Source organism: Orbicella faveolata, unplaced genomic scaffold (assembly GCF_042242905.1).
Source record: "Orbicella faveolata isolate gen_17 unplaced genomic scaffold, um_ofav_v1 contig_24, whole genome shotgun sequence".
NCBI lineage: Eukaryota > Metazoa > Cnidaria > Anthozoa > Scleractinia > Merulinidae > Orbicella > Orbicella faveolata.
The window spans coordinates 3,551,927-3,575,317 of NW_028301552.1; the positions used below are offsets into that span (position 1 = coordinate 3,551,927).

At 41.9% G+C, this 23,391-nt stretch overlaps 1 protein-coding gene, 1 long non-coding RNA gene and 1 pseudogene across 4 annotated transcripts in view; 2 read left to right on the forward strand and 1 right to left on the reverse strand.

Moving 5' to 3' along the window:
* Positions 1 to 807: 807 nt before the first annotated feature.
* LOC149109997 (uncharacterized) lies at positions 808 to 7,676 on the forward strand. Its single transcript, XM_089291522.1, has one exon. It carries the CDS (start codon positions 1,638 to 1,640, stop codon positions 7,674 to 7,676), a length of 6,039 nt encoding a protein of 2,012 aa, XP_089147648.1. The 5' UTR covers positions 808 to 1,637.
* A 1,692-nt stretch (positions 7,677 to 9,368) lies between these two features.
* On the forward strand, positions 9,369 to 22,956 carry LOC149109998 (uncharacterized; annotated as a pseudogene). The gene is made up of 5 exons (XR_016207920.1): positions 9,369 to 9,875; positions 19,156 to 19,183; positions 19,469 to 19,696; positions 21,960 to 22,072; positions 22,255 to 22,956. The product of XR_016207920.1 is annotated as an uncharacterized LOC149109998 (transcript).
* Positions 12,579 to 23,391, reverse strand: part of LOC149109999 (uncharacterized) — a 30,248-nt gene continuing 19,435 nt past the window's right edge. For both annotated transcript variants that reach the window (XR_016207921.1, XR_016207923.1), the window contains one exon: positions 12,579 to 13,469. This is a non-coding gene — a long non-coding RNA (uncharacterized LOC149109999). The remainder of the gene's footprint in view (positions 13,470 to 23,391) is intronic.

Here is a 23,391-nt window from a genome sequence, read left to right on the forward strand (position 1 = left end):
TCAATGATCTCGTTTAAATTTCTCAAAACATTTACAGAGAATTAGCTCCAACCAATAGATATGTTTTCCCGTCGCTCGAAAAGGTCTTTGCCGAGCTATGATTCAAAAACGGCACCTGCTACATTTGCGGATTTAATCAGTATTTTAGACAAAATAACCACTCAAATAGGAAAGGTAAAGTAAGTTACGTTCAAATCGCTCAAAGCTCAAATGATAAAACGCTGAAACAACCGCATCAGCCGGTATTGCTAACTGAAAGAACTAGCTTCTATGCCATCTCCCAAACATTTGGCGTTTGATCGATATTTCGAATTTTGTCATGGTTTCAAATTTCCTCTCATTTCCTAAGCGGAGTGAATTCCGTTTATATTTGTGTCGTAGTAATGCACAAGTCATTGGCTCTCAGTGAACACAAATACAAGCCCCGACCACCGTACGACGGAGAAATTTGAAAACGCTGTTTCCACTCTGAAAACACATCAAATGTTTTCCGTCAACTCTATGCCGGAGAGGGCGAAAACGCAACAATCACCGGTCATTTTGGATTTGTTTTAGAGGAAATCTCGGGCAGCAAAATCACGTGATTATCGTGCCATCATCGTTTTCGAAAAGCTCCGTTTTTACTGAAAATGTTTGCTGTCCATACTAAAACGCAAAGCCAATGTTTTCAGACTCCTCCCGTTTAAAAAGCGTTTTCGATCCGTTTTTTATTGTCGAAGGTAGCCTTACCCGTAGCTATCAATAAAGCTGCGTTTTCAAGACGGATTAGTGTGGACAGTAGGCCTAACCGTAGAAATAAAGCTGCCTTTTCAATATCTCCGGCCTAGTGTGGACGGGGCCTTAGGGTTGTTTTGTTTTTTGTTTTTTTGTTTTTATTTTTTTGTTTTCCAGTAGAAGCGCAGGAGGAGGGAGGGGACAAGGGGATGATGAGGCGGCGTGGTCTAGTGGTTAGGGCGCTGGATTTGTAGTCCGGAGGTCCCAGGTTTAAATTGTCCTCCCTGACGCTGGATGGATTGTCATCAGTATTCAAGTAGCTAACTGGTCTGCCTCCAACCAGTCAGGATTTACAAACAAGTTTCCAATTCTATTTGTTAGAGACAGTTTGCCTTACCGTGCCCCTCTGTACCCCGCTTGGGCGGGTCACGTGATTTCTGCGACCATGTGCTCTTAGCAGTTTTGATGTACGTTGTTTGTGTGTACGCGGAAAGTTTGCTTTTACCTTCGCCTTTTACTTTCTGGATGTTGACATCTTGATTAGGCCTGAAGATGCCCAAAAATATGTAAATGGTCGCTCATTTGTATTGTTTTTTTTTGTAATTCAATATTTGTTCGAGTCGCAAGCTTTACATTTGTAACTTTCAGCTGTACCGAACCGACGGAAGGACGAGTAACAGAATAAACATCTTCAGTGTACAATTTGTTTGTGGATTTCTTCAACATCGAACGTACAGATATTTGGTGGAAACTCTGGATTGAAGTTCTCGATTGTGGTCACGCAAAAGGTCGCTGGTTGAAGTTCGTATTCTTGTGTGCTGCATCGGATTACATTTTGCATGTTTGGATTTTGAAAACCGAGTCTGTCATCGACGTTTGTGGTCTGGCTGTTTGTCGTGCTTGGTTTGAGTTCTGCTAGCGAAATGTACCGTAGAATTGGCCAACGAAGGAGCCTGTCTGAGGAGAATCTTTGTGTCAGTGCTCGGCCTCGAAGGAGCAATGTAACTTTGGATTTATATGCTATCAATTTGGAGAAAATGGCGGTCTTGAGAAAACAACGTGGCGGTTACGCGTCAAATCTGACAAGGAAGCGGGATGAGTTAAAATCTTTGTTGGACAGTGGAGCGAGTGTTGATCGCGTCCAGAAAAGGTTGGAACAGGTGAGAACAGCTCTTAAGGATTTATTTGACTTTAATGTTAAATTAATTCAGTGGCTGGAAAAGGCTGGTATGCCAGAAGAGGTTCCCAGCGCCCAATTGTATTATGTCGAAGCTGAAAACAATTGTAGTGAAGTGTTGAAATTAGCAGACCACCGCGTGAGTGTGTCATGTGCGTTAAATCTCTCAAATGGTCGGTTAGAAGACGAACTTAACCCAGACGATAGTATCAGTCAGACAACTAGGAGTACAAAGAAGTCCTCTTCAACAACCGCGTCCAGTGCGCGGTTGAAGGCCGCGGCTAGAAAAGCGGAGTTGATGGCGCGTGCACAGGTCCTGAAAGATGGTTTGGAGCTCAAACAAAAACAGTTACAATTGCAATATGACCAAGAGCAGTTGAACTTAAGAGCTAAGATTTCAGAGGTTGAAGCTGAGGAGAGAGTTTATCAGATGTTTGAGGAGAGAGATGGGTTGAGTGATCGCATCAGTGCTATAAGAAAATCAGTTGAGAAGTCGCCTTTAAATCCAAACGCAGCAGATTGGCCAACGTGTATGTCAGGCAAGTTGAAGAACGCAGTGTCTGATGCACAGACTCAAGGAGCCAGTGTTGAAGTAAAGAAGAAGATGACTGGTGAGCAAGTTAAATGTGCTAATGGTGAAGGGAATGGTCAGGACTCCCCTCCACAAGGCAAAGAACAGCATGTCGGTCCAAATTCCACAGTCTGTGATGAGCCACGCCTCCTTCAGATGATTAACATTATGCAGTTGCCGAAGGCTGAGCTTATGACTTTCAATGGGGACCCATTAGAGTTCTGGATGTTCATGCGTAGTTTTGATAATAGCATTGGAAGTACTGCTATAGATGACAGCGCAAAGTTGAACAGGCTTTTTCAGTATTGTAAAGGAGAAGCCCTCAAAGTCATCAAGTGCTATGCCGTCACGAGTCCTTCAGCGGGATATGCGAAAGCAAGAGCGCTGCTGAAAGAGAGGTTTGGAGATGACTACAAAATCTCTGAAATGTGGGTTAAGAAAGTCACCGAGGGACCTATTGTAAGACATGGTGAAGGGCACTGCCTTCAGGAACTGGCGGATGATCTTAGAAGTTGTAAGGAGACTTTAGAAGCCATCAGCAAACTTGAAGAAATTGACACTCGCAGGAGTATGGTCAAGATTGTTGAAAGACTGCCACAGTCGCTTCAGAGTCGATGGAGGAAATTAGTTGTTAAGACCTTGGAAGCAACAGGCAGATACCCCTCAATTGTCAAGTTGACACATTTTGTCTCGGAAGCTGCTCGGGAGGCCACTGATCCTGTGTTCGGAGTCTCAGAAAGCAAGTCTAAGGATTCCAGTGGAAGAAGCCCGCGAAGGCCAGGAAGAACCATAGGATCTAGTTTTGGAGTGCAAGGCCATGAGGACCAGCAAAGCCCGGAAAGTCAGGGAAACATCAATGATCCCAAGAATAAGAACGCTAAGACTACAAGGCATGTTTGTCGGCTGTGTAAGGGGGATCATGTCTTGAGTGTTTGTTCCCGGTTTAAAGCTATGTCGCCTGGGGAAAGACTAAGTTTTGTTTGCGGTAAGAAACTCTGCTTCTGTTGTTTTGATGGTAGACACATTGTGAAGCAGTGCAGAGCGGGCGTTATATGTGGTGTAGAAGGATGTACTATGAAACACTCTAAACTGTTGCACCAATCCTTTGGAAGATCTGGAAAGGAGGACCCTGGCGAACAGCAGGCAAAGCCTAATCCTGGAACTAGTAGTCAACAAGTTGAAAGCCACACACATGCATGCAGCTCACCAAAACAAGGGGAGATCAAGTTAGCGCTACCCATTGTTCCCGTGAAGGTGAGAGCCAAGGGTCAAACGGTTTATTATTACACACATGCCTTGCTTGATTCAGGGAGTACCAAGACCTTTTGCTCCGAGGCCTTGATTGAGAAACTTGGGGTGAAAGGCCAACAGGCGAATCTTTCCCTAACTACTGTCAACAGTAGAGAAAACGCCAATGTGGAAGTGGTGGCTCTAGAAGTAGCAGCGGCTAAGAGTGGGATGGGGAAAACCAGTGTTATCCAGCTGCCAAAGGTGTACGCCCTGCCCAATCTACCTACCTTGGAGAGTTGTATAGCCTCAGCTAGCGACGCCATTAAGTGGCCTCATCTCAGAGATCTTCGCCTCCCTCGAGTTGACAAATCGGGCGTTTCTATTTTGATAGGCCAAGACGTTCCTGAAGCTCTTTGGCCCCTAGAGCTGCGAAAGGGGGAAGAAGGACAACCTTATGCCACCAGGACTCGCTTGGGGTGGTCCCTTAATGGTCCCTTGGAATCTGAACGCCTGATTGAAGAGTCCGCCCTTTCCAATCTTGCTCGTGCCAATGAGAGTCTGGATGCGCAGGTGGAGCAGTTTTGGAAGATCGAAACAAGTGAAGCGTTGGCAAACAGTTTGCCACAGTTTTCAGTCGAAGACAAGAGAGCTGTTGATATATGGGAACAGTCGGTGGAGGTAGTTGAGGGACATTATCAGATGGATATCCCCTTTAAGTCCAAGCTCCCTAATTTGCCTGATAATCGAAGTGTTGCTGAAAAGAGGCTTCAGTCGTTGGCGCGTCGGTTCCGGAAAGACCCCGAGTTACACGCCAAGTACAAGGGCGGAATTCAAGAACTTCTTGACAAGGGTTATGCAGAGAAAGTGCTTGACGAGGAAATAGGTGCGACGCCTGGACAGACTTGGTACCTTCCCCACCACAATGTTGTCAATGAAAACAAACCCGAGAAGTTGCGAATTGTATTTGACTGTGCAGTGACCTTTGGTGGCACATCGCTGAACAAAGAAGTTTTGCAAGGCCCTGACTTTACAAACAATCTCGTAGGGGTCTTACTACGTTTCAGGGAAGAACAAGTGGCTGTAATGGGAGACATCGAAGGAATGTTTCATCAGGTTCGGGTGTCTCCCAAGCACCGTGATGCCTTGCGTTTTCTGTGGTGGAAGAATGGTGAGATTGGTGGTGAGGTAGAAGTCTACAGGATGTGTGTGCATCTGTTTGGAGGAGTGTGGAGTCCGAGTTGCGCTAGTTTTGCCCTGAGGCGCGTGGCAGATGATCACAGAAAGGATTTCCCTGAAGAGACAACTCAAACTGTGCTGAAGAATTTTTACGCTGATGATTGCCTGAAGTCTGTTGGAACCACTGAGGAGGCCATCAACATCGTACTTAGCTTATGCAAGTTGCTTGCGCTTGTGGGCTTTCGACTGACAAAGTGGATCAGTAATGACCGAAGAGTACTGGAGGCTATTCCTGTAGAAGAGAGAGCGAATGGAGTCAAGAGCCTCGACCTTGACCGAAGTTCTCTGCCTGTTGAGAGGGCCTTAGGGATTCACTGGAACACTGACACTGATCAATTTGGCATTCAGATCAAGAGTAAGCAGAGAGAGTTCACCCGGAGAGGGCTTCTGAGTATAGTTAGTTCTGTTTACGACCCTTTGGGGCTGGTGTGCCCATTTGTTCTTCGTGCTAAGGTGATCTTCCAAGACGAGTGTAAGTCCGGCAAGGAATGGGACGATCCACTGAGTCCAGAGAATCAGGTGCGGTGGAATAAGTGGTTGGAGGAGCTCCCACTATTGAATCAGTTCAAGGTTGAGCGTTGTTTGGTGCCTGCCAGTTTCGGAAAGCCGTTGAAATGTGAATTACATCATTTCTGTGATGCTTCTATGTCAGCCTACGGTTCTGTTTCGTATCTCCGCGCAGTGAACGCAGAGGGAAGAATTCACTGCTCCCTGTTGTTGGGGAAGTCCAGATTGGCCCCGATTAGGCAGATGACCATACCAAGGCTTGAACTATCTGCTGCCGTGATTGCCGTGAGAATGGATCGAATGCTATCCCGTGAACTCTCTTTGGAGATTCAAGACTCCATATTCTGGACTGACAGTATGATTGTTCTTCAATATATCTACAGTTGCTGTAAGAGGTTCCAAACTTTTGTGGCGAACCGGTTGTCTGTCATTCATGATGGTTCACTGCCGAGACAGTGGAGGAAGGTTGGCACAAAGGAAAACCCCGCTGATGATGCCTCCAGAGGTTTGAACGGGTTTGATATGATTTCTAGTGATCGTTGGAAGCGAGGTCCAGAATTCCTTTGGCAAGATGAGACTGCCTGGCCCACCAATCCAGCTGTGCCAGAAATTGCTTGTGAAGATGAGGAAGTAAAGAATCAAGTCAAGTGTTGCGTTTCAAATGTGCGCTATGATGCTGGGGATAGGGGGAGACACGGCATGCCCAGAGTGGATAAAGAACAACAATCAGAAGACCCCATGATCCGTTTTATAGAGAGTTACTCTTGCTGGCATCGTCTGAAAAGGAGTGTGGCTTGGTTACTTCGCTGCAGGGATTGGCTGAGAGCGAAGACGAGAAGTAAGGAAAGGCCATCTTCAGTAATCGCTGATCCTCTGGACCCACTAGAGCTGCAAGCTGCAGAAACAGCTATCGTTAAGTCTGTTCAGCACAAGCACTTCAAAGGAGAAGTGGGGGTTCTTAAATCAAGAAAGCCTGTTGTGAAGAAGAGCCCGATCTATATTCTGGAACCGTTTCTGGACGAAGAAGGGATACTCCGAGTGGGAGGCCGTCTGAAAAATGCACCCCTGCCCGAGAAAGCTCAGCATCCCATTATTTTGCCAAAGAATCATCACGTATCAAGGCTTGTTGCGAGACGAGCTCATGAGTTTCAGAGCGGGCATTCTGGTAAGGAGTACGTACTCTCCCTCATCAGGCAGAAGTTTTGGATCGTAGGGGCTAGACCACTGGTGAAGCGGGTCTTAAGGGAGTGCGTACTGTGTAAGAGGCTCAAAGGAAAGCCAGGAGTTCAGCAGATGGCAGATCTACCTGTCGAAAGAGTAACGCCAGACAACCCCCCGTTCTCCTATGTTGGTGTGGACTGTTTTGGCCCTTTTGTGGTGAAGAGGGGCCGGAGTCAACTGAAACGTTACGGCTGCTTATTCACCTGCCTTACTATGCGAGCTATACACATAGAAAAGCTTGACAGTCTTGAAGCTGATTCATTCATCAATGCTTTAGTGAGATTTTGCGCCAGGAGAGGCGTACCAGAGAAGGTTAGGTCGGACAACGGCACTAATTTCGTTGGAGGGGAAAAGGAATTGCGTGAGGCAATGCGGAGCTGGAAAGAAGATAGCAAGGCGAAAGCTCATTTTCTGCAGAAGGAGATCAAGTGGGAGTTTAATCCCCCGGCAGCTTCCCATATGGCTGGGATATGGGAGAGACAGATCAGAACGGTCAGAAAAGTGCTGAATTTCATCCTCAGGGAACAGATCGTAGATGATGAACGCTTGTCCACCCTATTCTGCGAGGTGGAGTCTATCGTGAATGGAAGACCGTTGACAGTTCTATCTGATGACCCGAATGATGAAACTCCCCTGACACCAAATCATTTGCTACTTCTTCGTGGAGGACCTCATCTGCTCCCCGGCCGGTTTGACCAGAGTGATATCTATGGAAGGCGTTGGAGACATGTTCAGTTCCTCTCTGACCAGTTTTGGAAGCGCTGGGTTCGTGAGTATTTACCCACTTTGCAGTTGCGGCACAAGTGGTTGCGGCCAAAGAGAAATTTGCAGGATGAAGATGTGGTCTTGATCAGGGATGAGAACACCCCCCGGAAGAATTGGTCTCTGGGACGAATAATTCAGACCCTCCCCGGAAAGGATGGATTAGTCAGAGCGGCCCGAGTGAAGACCAGCTGGTTGATCCTGACCAGGCCTGTAACTAAGTTGTGCCTTTTGGAGTCTACAGGTGGCGAGATGTGAAACTGTATGCGTTATGCAATACTCTATATACCGGACTTGTCTTAAGCAGGAGTACTTACTAGAAAACTGGACTGTCGATCGTTAAAACACTGAACTGTAGAATTCTCGGTAAACGCTCGGTGCTTACCTTTTCGCGTTTAAGGGGCCGGGATGTTAGAGACAGTTTGCCTTACCGTGCCCCTCTGTACCCCCCTTGGGCGGGTCACGTGATTTCTGCGACCATGTGCTCTTAGCAGTTTTGATGTACGTTGTTTGTGTGTACGCGGAAAGTTTGCTTTTACCTTCGCCTTTTACTTTCTCGATGTTGACATTTTGATTAGGCCTGAAGATGCCCAAAAATATGTAAGTGGTCGCTCATTTGTATTGTTTTTTTTGTAATTCAATATTTGTTCGAGTCGCAAGCTTTACATTTGTAACTTTCAGCTGTACCGAACCGACGGAAGGACGAGTAACAGAATAAACATCTTCAGTGTACAATTTGTTTGTGGATTTCTTCAACACTATTTACAATATTTGTTTCTTCATTAACAGTGTCCCCACAGCAGCAAAGCAGTACTAACTACGATGATACAGGCGCTGGTATGGTTATGGTCAAGGTTGCCATTTCGAAAGAAATGCGTCTCCTCATCCTCTCTCTTTCTATGGAGTGCGTGTCATTCAGTTACTCATGAAAAAAATGTTTGCTATTCTGTTTTCAACTTCGCCTATTTCCAGCTTTGGTGTCACCCAAGACTAAACGGACCTCGAAGCTTTCACAGCACTGAAGAAAGTTATATTACACCATTGAAAGATCAAATTGAGAGCCGGATGACGGAAACCAAACGAAAACAGCTTGTTGAATAAGGACACATAGATTGAAAAAATATGGACTTAACTAAAGAGAGCACATCAACGAAGATGTCTTCATCGTTGCCTTCCTTGCAATGCAATGGCGACCGACGCTAAAATGGGTGTGTCATTTTACACTTCTTTTTAGACCGACATTAACATATATTCCAGCCACGAGAAATATGCTTTGAACAAAAGAAATGCTTTGAATTACTGTGAAAATGAGCAGCTTGGGAGAAAAGTACGCACCTGAAAGGAATTTAGTTATTGCCTGATCCGAACACGTTATTTACATACGACTGACTAAAAATTAGTCAAGACGTACCACGAGGGCCAGGGAGCGATTATAAAAACAATAAGCAGTTAATGACTGCTTCCAAGGAAAACAGTGAGTTTTGTTTCCCCGAAACCCTCGAAAATAGAGCAAACTGCGAAAAGGTGTTTGTTTGATGCTGGCTGGCACACAAATTTGGGGCGGTCTCAAGGAGCACGATCTCATAACGTGCGGATCGAAAGTGCAAATTGTTGTTTCCCTGGGGAGTTAGTGAGTTTTGTTCGCCCCAAGGAGTTAGTGAGTTTTGACTCATGACACATGACACGTTCTCCTCCAATCGGAAAACGTATTTGAGTTGGGAAGTATAACTTTTTTCCTTTAAGTATTTTTTGTTATGATTAGGTCTATTTTATATTAAATAATAAATATACTTAACTGTACTGTTTTAGTAACAATTTATTTAGGTAAGTGAAATGATGACTTGGATAAAGTAAAATAAATGAAGAAGCATTCTCAAGTCAAGAGAGACTTGAGAACGCTTCTTCATTTATTTCAATGTATTTAGGTATTTATTTATCTTTTTTATATAGATTTGTTGCACACACGTTCAGATTTTGATGGAGCTTACTTTAGCTCTTAAGGCGCAACGTGTATAAAAAGTGTTGATTGACTGATTTGGGTGGCTTGTCCAAATGTTCCGGAGCAAGAATTTTGCCCGACGGTTTGTTGTTTAATTTCACATCGTTCGTCTGGGTGGCTCGCTTTGCAAAGTATTTCTCGCGGTTTTTCTTGTGCGTGATTTTTTTGGGGGGAGGGTGGGGACGAGGGAGGGATATTGCCTAACCCCCGGTCCTCCCAGCGGCTGTCACTGCCCTCGCCGATAAAACAGACTGGTCCCTCCCTAATATGAAACAGATAATTTGTACCTTCAGGCCTGACTATTCACAGCAATGGGGTTACTCTATTTCTTCGAGACTACCATTGAATTTCGCGAAATTAACCCGAACCATTTGTTCAAAAGATGGTTGGATATTGTCGAGGCGTTTATTGCATATCCTGTGACGACTACTGGAGTGGAAATCAAACAGTTCTGGAAGGTAAGACTTACCACTGTTCTCACGTCTATAGCTGATGACAGATCTGTCGACCGACAGTAGCGGCCGATACTCGAAAGAGTTACGGGTCTTTAAGGGTGGCTAACCATCGATTTATATTTAGTACCGATGCTTCAACATATTAGTCAAATAAGCCCAATTTAGGCTACCCTGGTCCCAGAGGTTTTTCTTGATTTTTCTTCTTTTCGCGAAGCGGCGAACACGAGTCGCGAAGCGGCGAGAAAGAAAAACCTCTAGTTACCTTGGACTTCAATCTCACTTTCATGCAGACGCCAGCTGTCAAACGCGTCAAATTGATAATTACAAAAGGGACCAATGGCAACTTAGCAATCATGTGCTTATCAGCCGCTAATGGTTTCCACTCGGGTGGTATCACTTGACCTAGTTGCCCGGGGTCAACGCACGTGTTTGCAAGAATTAATGTTTTCATCCGCAACGATCGCGAAGGTTCTGTCTTGTTAAACATTACTACGGAGCATGTTTCTCCACTTACTCGTTTTGTAAGAAGGACTCGGGACTTCCGAATAGAAATGCATAAGCTTCTTGTCTTCGCTGCTCAAACTGGCCACTGAATGCCACGGTTTCGCAGTTCGCGGATATGAGAGTCCACGAGAGACTCAGAGGACACACAACCAAAAGTGTGGCATGATGAGGGTATGAATAACCTGACAGGTACAGGTATTTGCAGACATCAGGGAGCAACTGAAATATAATTGATTTTCCATGTCCGGTTGGCAGTATGGCGAACAACACATCCTTGCGATTTATGACTGCGAGCAAGGACCAGCAAGGCTTTCTTTTGATGTTCGGTGAGACTTTGAATCTCTGGAAAACGCTCCTCGAGTACCGAAGTCAAAATTTCTTCGAAGACACTGTCAGAAACATAATCCATGTCGAACACAGGCGAATCTTGAACGCGTATAAACTGAGAATTGAAGTATTTTGCAAACAAATTCAAAGCCTAGTAGAGAGGCAGGCGGTGTTGGACACGACTCGCAAAGCACGCCGGGATAAATTTTCCCTGGAGCTCATTTTCATCTGATCGCTGAACGGCAAACATCTCCACGCGCTGATAGTGATGTGGAAAGATGACTTATAGGAGGTTCGCTCGCTTCCGATGCTGAAAGAAATCTGGAATGACATCCATATCAAATGTTCCGCAGGCCAAGTAATAGCTGTAGATGACTTCTGCTCGATTTACAAAGCCACCATTTCCAGTGCTGAACAGAAGATTTTAGGAATCGAAGCTTCGCGGTTCATCGAATCTCTACCGTTGAATGATAAATTATTTCCGTTTCTGACCTCTTCGAATTCGATCTTAACTTGCCGGAATTGAGCCTACCTACGGCACTTTCCTTCTTAGATATCTCGACTTGTTTATGAGGTGTATGAGTGTATCGCTGGCCAACAACATTGTTGTTGACAGATATTATGTTTTCGTTCGACGATAAGAGAGCTAAGAAGTAAAACCTACGAAGAAAATGGTTGAATAATTCGAAATCAAAGTAATGTTTTGTCCTTGAAAACTTGTGTAAAGCTTGATTAATCGAGTTTTGCCCACTGTATTTCCTTATTAATCAAAAGGAATCATAAACAGCTTGAAATAAAAGTACTTTGTAAGAAATGGAATTAAGAAAGCAGTAGCCTGCGTAGCAAGCGTTTCCGTGGGGTTTGGTAGCAAAGAAAGACCGAGGAACGGGATTTTCGGTGTTTTGTCTACGCGGAAAATGGGGCGAGAACCTCCCCCCTCTTTTACTCGCTCCATTTTTGGCGCTGTAATATTCTTTGCTCCCGAACACCACAGAAACGCTTGCTACGCAGGCTAAGAAAGCAGAAGCTTAATGGGAGAAGTAGGGTATGTTTTGCTGCAATGTGAGTGGTAAAAAATAATTGTATTGGTCCCCTGTACCAGGTCACACCTCCAGCAAATTCTTGTTCAACTTTACGAATCCAAGATGAAATATGAACTGTGTGGATCTATTTAAATTTGTAGTCAACATGATAAACACGATTTTGGTCTTGCTCAACTTTCTTGAATGTGTTTAAAGTAAACGGTCTACAAATGACTTTGCCTCAGACATTGCCACTGGCAATATCAATGTTCAAACTGATGAGAGTTTGAGATTTCTCTTCACCTAGTGCTTAGGTGTTGGATGTAACTTGTATTTGCTCCAAGTGTCCATTCCTTGGTTCTCAGTACATGTGAGGCCATGTAAAAGGGAAATCAGGCTCAATGGAAAGAAGGCTTGGTTGAGTTACATGAAATGACTGCTTTGGACAAATAATATACCTCATGCTATTAAAAGTGGTTGCAACTAAAATTGCAGATGGGAGATGTGAAAAAAAAAAGACTTACATTTACTTGCAAATAATAATTCAATTCCAAAGTATGCTTTTTTAAGAGCTGAATATTTGCAAAGTACCAACAAGCACAACAAAAACCCAGCAAAATAGCACAAAAACCATATTCTGGAAACAGCGGCCAACACTAAGTTCACTTATAAATTAGTAAATGAAACTGGAAGATTGTGAATGATAGGCACAGTCAATTAGCAATGAATGAATAGCTCATGGTCCTGACATGCCTTCATGGCATAGCCTCATATCACACCTCTGCTGAAGTTTAAGGTTCAATGTAACTTGTGTAAACTAAAGGGAGCTCTTTACCCAAAACTGCTATGTAGGTCATTTGAAATATCTGTCAGTTTAAAATTTATTATTCTGCAAGTCCTGTGGTCAACAACACAGTGATCATGTACTGATACTAACATTTCCTACATTGGCTGTTAAAAATTTGCCAAAAACAGTCTCCACAGCACTTCCCTGTGTCGACTCGTAATGACTGTGACCAACTGAATTCAGAACAATCTAGCAAGTAGCTGTATCTTAGATCATCTATAGCGAGATGTTTTGACTGCGATAACTAAATTGTAACAGCATTTTAAAATAAAAGCAGATGCACTATATTGAACACTTGCAGTAGCTCTTAAAACATGGGATTGCCATGCAGCTTTCTAAGTAGTCACTTGCATTGTGTCATTATGTATTCTGTTTTGGTCTATTCCATTCTAAATTTAATATCCTAAACAGCAGCATGCTGTAGCTTTCCCTGTTTGATCACTACAGTGTAAGTGGATAAATTTAGTTCTTGGAAAATCATGATAGCAAAGTTAATTCCAAGCCCATAGTCTTTTAAAACACCAGTTGGTAATTCAGCATTTGCTTCAAACACATTGGCCCGTTCTGCTCCAGGTGGGTTGACAATTATGCGAAACTATACACATGAAACAGCTATTATTTATTGATTTAAGCTTATGTATAGTCTCCCACTACTAACAACATTACAAGGAAAACAAGCATAAAGAAGTGGGAGATCAAAATAATCAGCCATAGTTGACTGACCAATAACATCCGATCCAAGAGTAATAAATTTCTGTTAGAGATTACAATTCAAGACAGGCAGTGATCATGATAGTGAAAATTCATTGAAAATGAGATGAAATCTTTAATGGACTAGCATCCAAAGCAGGATCCAAAAATCTTGAACATCGGCCAAACAAACGGATGACATACGCACTAAAAAAAGAAAAGATAACAAGAAAACATTAAGATATAAAGGGAACAAGCCGAACCACAAAATTATACTCTTAAAACAAGGGTAGAAATCACACAATCACTCCCGCGAAATACCGCGAACATCTGACAAATCAAGGAAAATGCCACAACTTCAAGTCCGATTTTGACCGTTAAAACGGCGGGGCCCGTCTGGGCCCGCCGGACTTTTCTTAAAGTTGAACTCTCGAACTAAAGTTTCACGCAAAAATAATTCACAATACTGATCCCTGTTACCCTGCAAACGACTAAAAGAATATCCATGTCAAGCGCGTGTGGTAAACAAACGTTTTCAACATAGCATGATTTCCATTGACTAGTTCTGATGCAAAAATTGCCTACCTGCACTTAAGGCTTGGCAAATAACTGGTCTAGATATTACACTAGCAGCTCCTAGAAAAAGTACCTACTCTCCATTCGCAACGAAAAATGTGTACGCCATTGCGCCAGCTGAGACGACATATGATTGGTCGAATACTGTCACGTGAACCGTGTCCAACACCGCCTGGTAGAGAGGCAAAATTTACCTCAAGAAGTGCAGTGACAGATATGTACGGGTCCGCAAATGATCCCAGGACCGCAAATGATCCCGGACCGCAAATGATCCCCAAATTGGACCGCAAATGATCCCGACTAAAAAATAAGGAATGGCATGGATGGTGGGATGGTGTGGATAGGGAATTGTCGTACGTGAATACCGATGTTTTTATTAAAGCCATCTTATAATTATAATGGGTTACAACTTGTTTTTTTTTTTTTTTTTTTTTTCATAATTTCGACTAAATTTTGTTGCTAACTACGATGTTATGAATATCACCACTCAATCATCAAAACATGACTTGGCTTGCATTTCTTTGCAGTTCTCAGTACAATTATGATCAGTGCAACATATGCTACATATCCTCCTTTGTTAAACATTGATATTTCGGTGTTATAGTTAAATCACATTTTATCAGCCATTAACGTAGTCTGCGAACGCAGACGTATTTCCGGCTGTCACTTGGTTCCGCTGAAAAATAACGTTTGCGAACCCGAGCGAGAAAACGATTTCTGTGACGCGGGAATTCTAAGCTAATCACAGTTTAGCTCAAATAACCCCAGAACTACTGCGCGAGGTATTCGTTGTGAGGAGCACTCGAGTTTCATTCTATCATGGAATGTGATTGGCCAAGGAGGAACAAAAGTCATTACGTCACAGAAATCGTTTCCTGTCTCGGGTTCGCAGACGTTATTTTTCGGCGGAACCAAGTGACAGCCGGAAATACGTCTGCGTTCGTCTAAAGTTTTAAACTAAAATCTAACCATGAAGCAACTATTAGGAAGACGCTGTCACCTAAGTAGACCCACAAGCCTACAACGCTTCATCACTCTGTAAAACACCTAGTGTAGCCCTGGAAATATGAACAAATTTATTTTGTAATTTTTCCTTGGTCGTATTTTGGCTTCAAGTCCTCGGAAATGGCAACTTGAGTATTCTAAGAAGCCAAAATTTCCATGCTATAGTTATGAAGTTGAGCCTCATGACCAAGCAAGGCCAAGGCTTGCACTTCGTTTTGACAAGTTCGCTGTTTGATACTCTTGCCACCGGGATGTCGAGAACGTTTACAAGTATGTGTTTTTCTAAGACTTCTAATTCAATAGATCGTCTTCACGTGACGTGCTTTTATCCTCATCAGGTATAGGAGGCGGTATATTTATATCTGTTTACAATTAGCCTGCTTCGTTTGGAAACCAGAGCATTTTGAATTTCAGGGTTATGGAGGTTGCGTGACACAAGGCTACGATCAAGTTTGTTGAAAATATACTTATCTCATGATTTTGAGCCTTTTTAGAAGTTAGAGCATTAGGCCGGAAAAGTGCTTATGTAAATGCTTGTTTGTTCAGTACTGAAAATCAGTCGCCTAGATAGCCAAAGTAAGTTCCAGACGTGTACATTATATTCCGGCCGCCATATTGGTGTACCAAGGATGTATACCAACATGGCGTTTTCTTACTGGGCTCTGTAAATTTCTGGGAAACATTTACGACGAATTTCTGAAGTTTGGGGAAACGCACAGTCCTAAAACTTGGAGAAGTGTCTTATTTAGTTATCTTCTATAGCGTACATTACAATTTCTTAGCTTTTGCCATTGGTTGGTTTTCGATTTATAATTTTTTTTTTTTATTGCGTGACAGTGAAAACGATCTGTACCGTTCGAAGAACAAAACAGCAACTGTGGAATATTTTTTTGTAAAATGCTAAAACATGTTTTTTAGTTCATAATTTTTGTACATGTTCTCACGTTCCTCTGATATAAATCCATGCCATTCCTTATTTTTTGATCGGGATCATTTGCAGTCCAATATGGGGATCATTTCCGGTCCGGGATCATTTGCGGTTCAATTTGGGGATCATTTGCGGTCCTGGGATCATTTGCGGACCCGTACAGATATCCCTACCGTCTCCTCGGTATTATCAATCAAACGAACCAGTCATATTGATTTGCGTGTTTGTAAAAATATCAACCAATCCAAGCCCGAGGGTCATATCCTGACCCTGACGTCTGCATGAAAGTGAGATTCAAGTCCAAAGTTTCGCGACTCGTGTTTTCACCGCTTCGCGGCTCTCCCGCAGCTCTCTCATGCGGAGAAAAATCAAGAAAAACCTCTGAGACCAGGGTAAATTTAGGCGGTGCACTATAATTCCGCGATGGGTTAGTTGTGGTGGTATATTTAACATGTTTAATATATTTTATATACAATGATGATGGTAGAGAAAACTGTAAGCATTTTTATTTGCAACCTTTCTTCAGGTAGGATTTTATTATAAGCGAAGTTCTTGAAAGCGTGTGAGTGTCTTTAAGATGTTTAGATGGTCGACCAAAACATGCAAATTTGGTGTTAAGCGAAAACATTGGCAGAATTAATGAGGTGACTCCTGATACAGTTAACCATGATATTCTACTCTCTAAATTATATACTTATGGAATCCGTGGAACTCCATTTAAATGGTTCAAAAGCTACTTATGCAATCGCACTCAATTTGTAAAGATTGATGAAATTGAATCCAGTATGGAAACTATTGCATGTGGAGTTCCCCAGGGTTCAAATCCCGGGCCATTGTTATTCTTGCTTTATATTAATGATTTACCAAACTCCTCTGCGAAGCTTTCTTTTAGAATATTTGCAGATGATACTATATTTTCTTTACCGGTAGTAATCCAAAGGAGGTTGAATTTACAATGAATGAAGAGATTAAGTTAGTTTCAAAATACTGTGCTATTAATAAATTATCTGTAAATTTTAAGAAAACTAATTATATGCTAATAACATCATGAAAGAAAAAATACATTTAAGTATCCACAATATCGAATGCAAAAGCTATGTTAAGTATCTAGGTATATACCTTGATGAGCATCTACAGTGAGAACCCCAAATTCAACATGTAAATAATAAATTAGCGAAGAATGTAGGTATAATTAATAAGCTAAGACACTATCTTGATTTTCGTATGCTCAAACAGTTATATTATACGGGTAACCCGAAAACACTGACCCCGGTCCGCGGACCCCCACTACAGACCCCTCTACGGAACACCCCCAAAATATAATAAAAATAATAAATAAATATTTCAGTTACAGGTTGTCTTATAGATTGCTCGTGACCGCGAAATTTCGAAAGTTGCATTGTGCAAATGTAACAGACCTGGATTCACACATTGCTTCCTTTGCTGTGGCCATAAAGTATACTAAAGACGCGTACGGGGAAGCCTCCGGGAAGCCTCAAAATTTTTGTTCTTTCCCCTCTGCCATTTTGTTCAGCCCATTCTTCCGTGGGTTTGTGAACTCGTTCCAGGCTTCACAATTTGCTCAGCGGAATAACAGATACAACTAAGAATAAACAGCCTAAGGATAAATCTTCCATAGCCAGATTGACCCACGAATGGAAGGTAAGAACTTTCCCTCTTACTATCGGCATCTCCTTACGCTGAAAATAGCTTTTAAACATTTTTTTTTGGAAGGGGGGATGGCGTGTTAAAAACCCAAGTCTGTTACATTTGCACAGTGTAACACTCGAAAAATCACCAACACGAGTCTGAATGTCGAGGAAAAGGTTGTTGTTATTCATCGTGGTGGATGCAATAATAAAGTGTATTATCGTTTGTCTCACGATGTAGTCACTTGAGATGTAGATCGCGACGTTTCGACTGCTTACTGCTAGTCTTCTTCAGGCGATAAGGTCGACTGATTGCACAAGTCTGAATCTTTTAGACAACCCGTAAGTAAAATCTTTATTTATTATTTTTACACTATTTTAGGGTAGTCCTTATACGGGGTCCGTAGGGGTAGTCCATGGACCGGTCCGTAGGGTAGTCCGCGGACCCGGGGGTCAGTGTTTTCGGGTTACCCATATTATACCCTTATTTATCCATACTTAAACTATAGTCTTGCCAGCTGGGGTGCTGCTTACAAAACTAGATTAAATAAGATCTGCACTAAGCAGAATAACTGTATACAAAGCATGTTCTTTGCTCATGGCAGAGAACACGTCAACCCATATTATAATCTTCTTGGAATTTTGAAATTTGAAAATATTTACAGACTAAAAGTGTCACTTTTTACACATAAACTTAAGAATGATAAAAGTAACACCCCAGCTGTGCTACTGAATATTCTCACACCTGCATCAGAGATTCACCCATATAATACCAGGTATGCTGCAAATCAAAACTTCTTTAAGCCATCAGTTCGCACCAATTATGGTGAATCTACATTTCAATTCTCCGCAATAAAAATCTGGGAAATCTGTCCCACCGGAACTTAAACGTTTTCCATACATGCTCTTCAAAAAGCGGGATAAAAGATTCTTATAGACCACTCAAAACTGACCATAGTTTAACTGTTAGCTATGTGACATACTGCTGTACAATATTCAGGACATTGTTTTCCTTTATTTTACCTTGCATTTGTGTATTTCTTTCTTCTTTTATGATAATAATATTGTCTTTAATGTAAATATTAATTTAAATTAACTTAGCATCCGGCCAACGCTAACTTATATCTGCATGACAGTGACCAACTCGAAAGCTCATTGGCTACTTTGGTCACTGTACACAATTAGATATTGTTTCTTCTAGTCAATTCCTATCTGTATTTAGTTTTCCTATATCATTTTAAACCATCTTACGTTGAGTTTTTTTTTTTTTGTAAATAGTGTGCAATAATAAAACTGAAACTGAAAACCGTAGAACGTGGAAAGAACTAGTCGACCGTGTTATCTCTTGATATTTTGGCTGAATAGAAACAATTGGTTACTACCGCAGGAGACGGCAGTATGAAATCCGTGGTGTTCCTATAAACTCTTGTGTGTTTATATAAGAATATTGTTTTTCCGAACGAAGCTGAATATTCTTATTTTTCTGCTGATCGATTTTAGGCTGAAGCTATTCTTGTGAACATTCTTAGATTATAGCGTATGACATTTCTCTTTTCGAATGTATTTGGTGTCTGAAAGAAATTTTGGAGCAAGCCTGTAGGCATTCATGTTGTTTTCGCAGCTTTAAGAAACAGGCTTAAATTCTTCAGAGGTGCCCGATTAATTTCTCGAAATTCCTATTTTACTTTTGAATCTAAAATTAACTGAAAGGTATTTGATAATCTCGTATTTGCAGATATGCGGGGAGAACAAGTTAATAGGAGGTAAGAACACTATACATTTCATATAACAGAGAGATTACAACACATTAGCTAGAGTAAGGCAACTTACAGTACAGGTCATTGGTAGTAGTCAGGGCCTGTCGATGCAAGGAACTGGACGTCCCAAGAATGAATATTACATGATTTGGCCTTAATAGTAAAGAATAATTAATTTCCTCTATAAAGAGCGCTCAGAATATCAAGAGAATAATCAGTTTAAAAGCTTAGCTACGATAGCCAAGTTTTGTAATCTTTATTACATGTTTTCGAGTTTATTCTCTTTCCCAGTGCTCAGCGTGGATTCACCAGGGGATCTGGACATTTGTTTTGCGACCCTTTTGAAACAGCAAACTGCGCATGTTCAAATCACTACTGAGGTCACCCCCTTCAGGCCTTAAGAAGATTTTGCTGGTACTTGTGCTGAAAGAAGCCGAAAAAGCCTGGACACCACTCCTATTGAGAGTGTGAGAAATGATGGATTGTACTACTTTATTCGGTCCCGCGTGGAGTACTTAGGTAACCATGGCAACCAAAAATTATCTAAGATTCAATTATATTTACTGGTCTAGGTCAGGAGCCATAATCGGGGACGGAGACCGCAAGTCTTGGGATCCGCGCGCACCTATGATATGGGACAATTTTTCTATTTTTAGAACAAATTGCGCCATCCTGACGTCATATATCCGCGCGGATCCACGCACATGTCGGGGGCTCTTGCGTGGACGTTGTCACGTTGCGTGATCAAATGGTGAGAGTTGCGAGATTCTCTTGTAGATTTTTCACAGCGATGGCAGGGAATAAGGCAAGGAATAAGTCCAAGGGCTCTTAAAAGTCGTTTTATGCTCTGAGCTGATGGAAAAGGTGAGTTTTTCAGGGCCGAAAATAAGACTTCAATTTCGCGCTGTGAATGAATAATATCTGCTCGCGCTAGTTGAACGCGTAAGCTTTTGCGTTTGCTCTGTGAAAAAAAGTTATGAAAGTAAACTCCTGACTCTGGTATCGAGTTAATTTGAGAGCTTCCCAAACAATGCTTAATCATAACCAAGACCTATTTTTGATAGTTCCTTATCGTTTCTGTTTGTTTGGCGAGTTTGCAAAAGTTTTTGAGTAGCTCATTTGCATAGTGCAGCGCGTGCACTTTCAAGTCCGAGTCGGTGTTTTCAATTGTCAACAAACCTTGACAAAGATTTCTTTCGTTGTCTTTTGTACTGAGATGCTGCAACAATTTTCACCAACGCCAAAAGGCTACTAACATCATGTGTGTTTCTTTAACATAGTGAAATTGTACACTGCGAAGATAAAATAGACAAGGAGTTTTGATAGAGCAACCAACAAAACCGAAATCGTTGTTCGAGTTGATTAAAGAAAGCGTCATCGTAACTTTGCCGATTATTTCTGCTGTATTAACATATTTTCAGCTAAGCTTTTAATATGTGCTCAAACATTTTTCAACTTTCAAACATATTTGAAAACTAGAGATATTATCTGAGTTCGAAGCACGTTTTCACACGAGAGTGCGAGAGTCCAATTTGTCATGTTTTACTGACTGTACAAAACACACATCGGCGGGCGCTCTTCTTCATCGACGGCAGACAATTTGTTGGTTTTTTACACAAACAAAACTGAGCAGCATCTACAGACATAAACTTTATTGTCACTTATTGGGCCTTGATAAAACATCAAGCGTTGCTTACAATTCAGGCGAAACTCAAACTTGCAATTATTGTTTTTTTAGTTTTCGGTCGCGATAGACTCTGGCGAAATCCTCGTAAGCGTGTGGCAAGAGGAGGGAAACTTTGAAGTCCTGAAACGCTGCTATATCCAAATATATCCAACTAGGTTTTTGCTGTGTTATGGAAAAGCTGTTAATCTTCAACGTATGTGAAACTTAGAGGTGAGTAATGTGGAGCTCTTGTAAAAGAAGTCAAAGAAGCAGCGGAACACAACTTGGTCAGTGATATAAAGCGGGACATAAATAAATTCGACACTGTCTTACTTCATGCAAACTGGAGCAGCTTACGACGAAAACACTGAAGTAAAATTCTAACAGACATGAACGTATTGAGTTGTGGGCCAAAAGCGTCAAACATTTCGGGAATTTCTGAAGCCATTTCCCCGCGCTACATCCGCAAATCCTCGCAGAATGTACGCGCGTGTGACGCAGATGATGGCGCAATTTGTTCTAAAAATAGAAAAATTGAATTGTCCCATATCATAGGGACAGCCCCAATACTAGAAATGGCGCGCGCTTACGGTCTCCGTCCCCGATTATGGCTCCTGTCTAGGTATAATTCTCGGAAAGAAACTTTACGTGACGCTACAAAACGGCTGCGGCACACAAACCTTTTCACCCTTTCTTTCCATGTATCCTTCTTGTTATCATAAATTTGGTGTAAAATGTGTACGTCCAATCCAACGGTAAAGTAGGGTCAAAAAGATATTCCTTTTAACGAACGCAATGTTCCAAAAAAGTAGGTCTCATCCCAATATTTTCTCATCTCTTGCAAATACTCACGCCTCCAGGGCCGTAGCCAGAAAAAATTATGACTGAGTAAATGTCCATGCTTGATGACTATAGACAACAGAAACGAAAAAAAATTAACTGGGGCAAGTGCCTCGGTTTTCCCGTTACTAGCTACGGCCCTGACCTCTCCATTCTTTCTGGTCTTTAAACAAAAACCTACTACAAGGAGCTCACGCGCGATTTGAAAGTACTTAGTGAACAGAAAGAATCAATCATTGATTCATTTCAGTAATCTCCTTTTTTTTCTTTAACCAGGGATAAGTCAGCTAGATCTTCTTTCGACCTGGACCGAAGAAGCTAAATCTTCTCTGGAGGCAAAAAAATTGGGATCAATCGTGGACTTGTGGAAAGTGGTGGCTGAGAGACAGGTAAAAAGAAAGTTGCAGTCTCTTGCAACCGGCGTAAAGTAACAGACATGTTCAGTCTCAGTCTCAGTCTTAAAGCGTCGTTTAAATTGAAGGCCAAATAATGGTTGTTATAAGCTTTCCTTTTAGCCTGAGAGAATTCGCCAAGACTTGTTAAGTGATTTAATATTGATCGTTGTCGACAGGTTTGCGTGATTGTTTGCATGAATAACCCAGGGGATGCAGACGAGCTTTTAACGTTTGATCTGCCAATCTTAAAGAAGATGGGAGCCCAAGTTTACTTAAAGTGCAAGTCCATTCGTCCCGTCAGCTGCTGGGTCGAAGACCTTAAGAAACTTGTGTCTGCTAATTAAAGTAACGCTTTACAGTTTTAAGTTAGGTGTCGGATTTTATGGTCTTTTATTTGTGATGAGTTAATTCAACAGCTTGTGTGTGAATGTTTAACCAAAAACAAGATAAACACACCAAGTGCCAATAAGTTGTCAAATAGTCGGTAGGCGGCGGTATGTTTGCAGCCACAAGTACCTTGCTAATATAATTAGCTACAGGAACTGCTTCTACTACGATAAAAACACTTCGTTTTTTTACACAGATACTGAACGTTTCTTTTACACAAATGCTGAACGTCACTTTGATTCTTTGATTTTCTTGATAGGAAAACTGAAAAACACATACCTTTACAACAACGCTAATTGTATAAACGACTCACTCTACGGCAAAATAGCACATGGCAGACCACAAATATGTGTATAGTTAGTGCCGCGATCGTCGAGTGGAAAACAAGATGTTTGATCTTGCTGTTGTAACGTTCCAGTAACTGAATTTGTATAGTAAAAAGCCACTTGTTATGATCTTTTGGAAATAAATTCCTTTTAATGCATATCAAACACTCCTATTTATTGCATGTGTTGTTTTCAAAGTTTGGATTTCCTGCTCTTATTAGTGGTTTAACCATTAATTAAAGTGAGCTTACAATGGGTTTTGCACACTCACAATAATTCTCAATATCAAGTTTTGCGAAAGAATGTTGCTTGATATATGAGATTTCCTATTCCTATAAGTGTTAGTCAATAAAGGGAAAACGCAACAACGTCCTTTTCCGTTCCATAAAAAAACAACGCTAGTGTCTTTTGTTAGTCCTCAGCCTAGAGGCATTGGGTGGACAGTGATTTAAAGCGATACGGCGCCTGGTGGATGCCACAGGGTGTGTGATAACGTCACTGACAAATTAGTCATCTAAATATATATCAAGTTTTGCGACAGAATGTTGCCTGATATGAGATTTCCTATATCCCTAAGTGTTGGTCAATGAAGAGAAAACG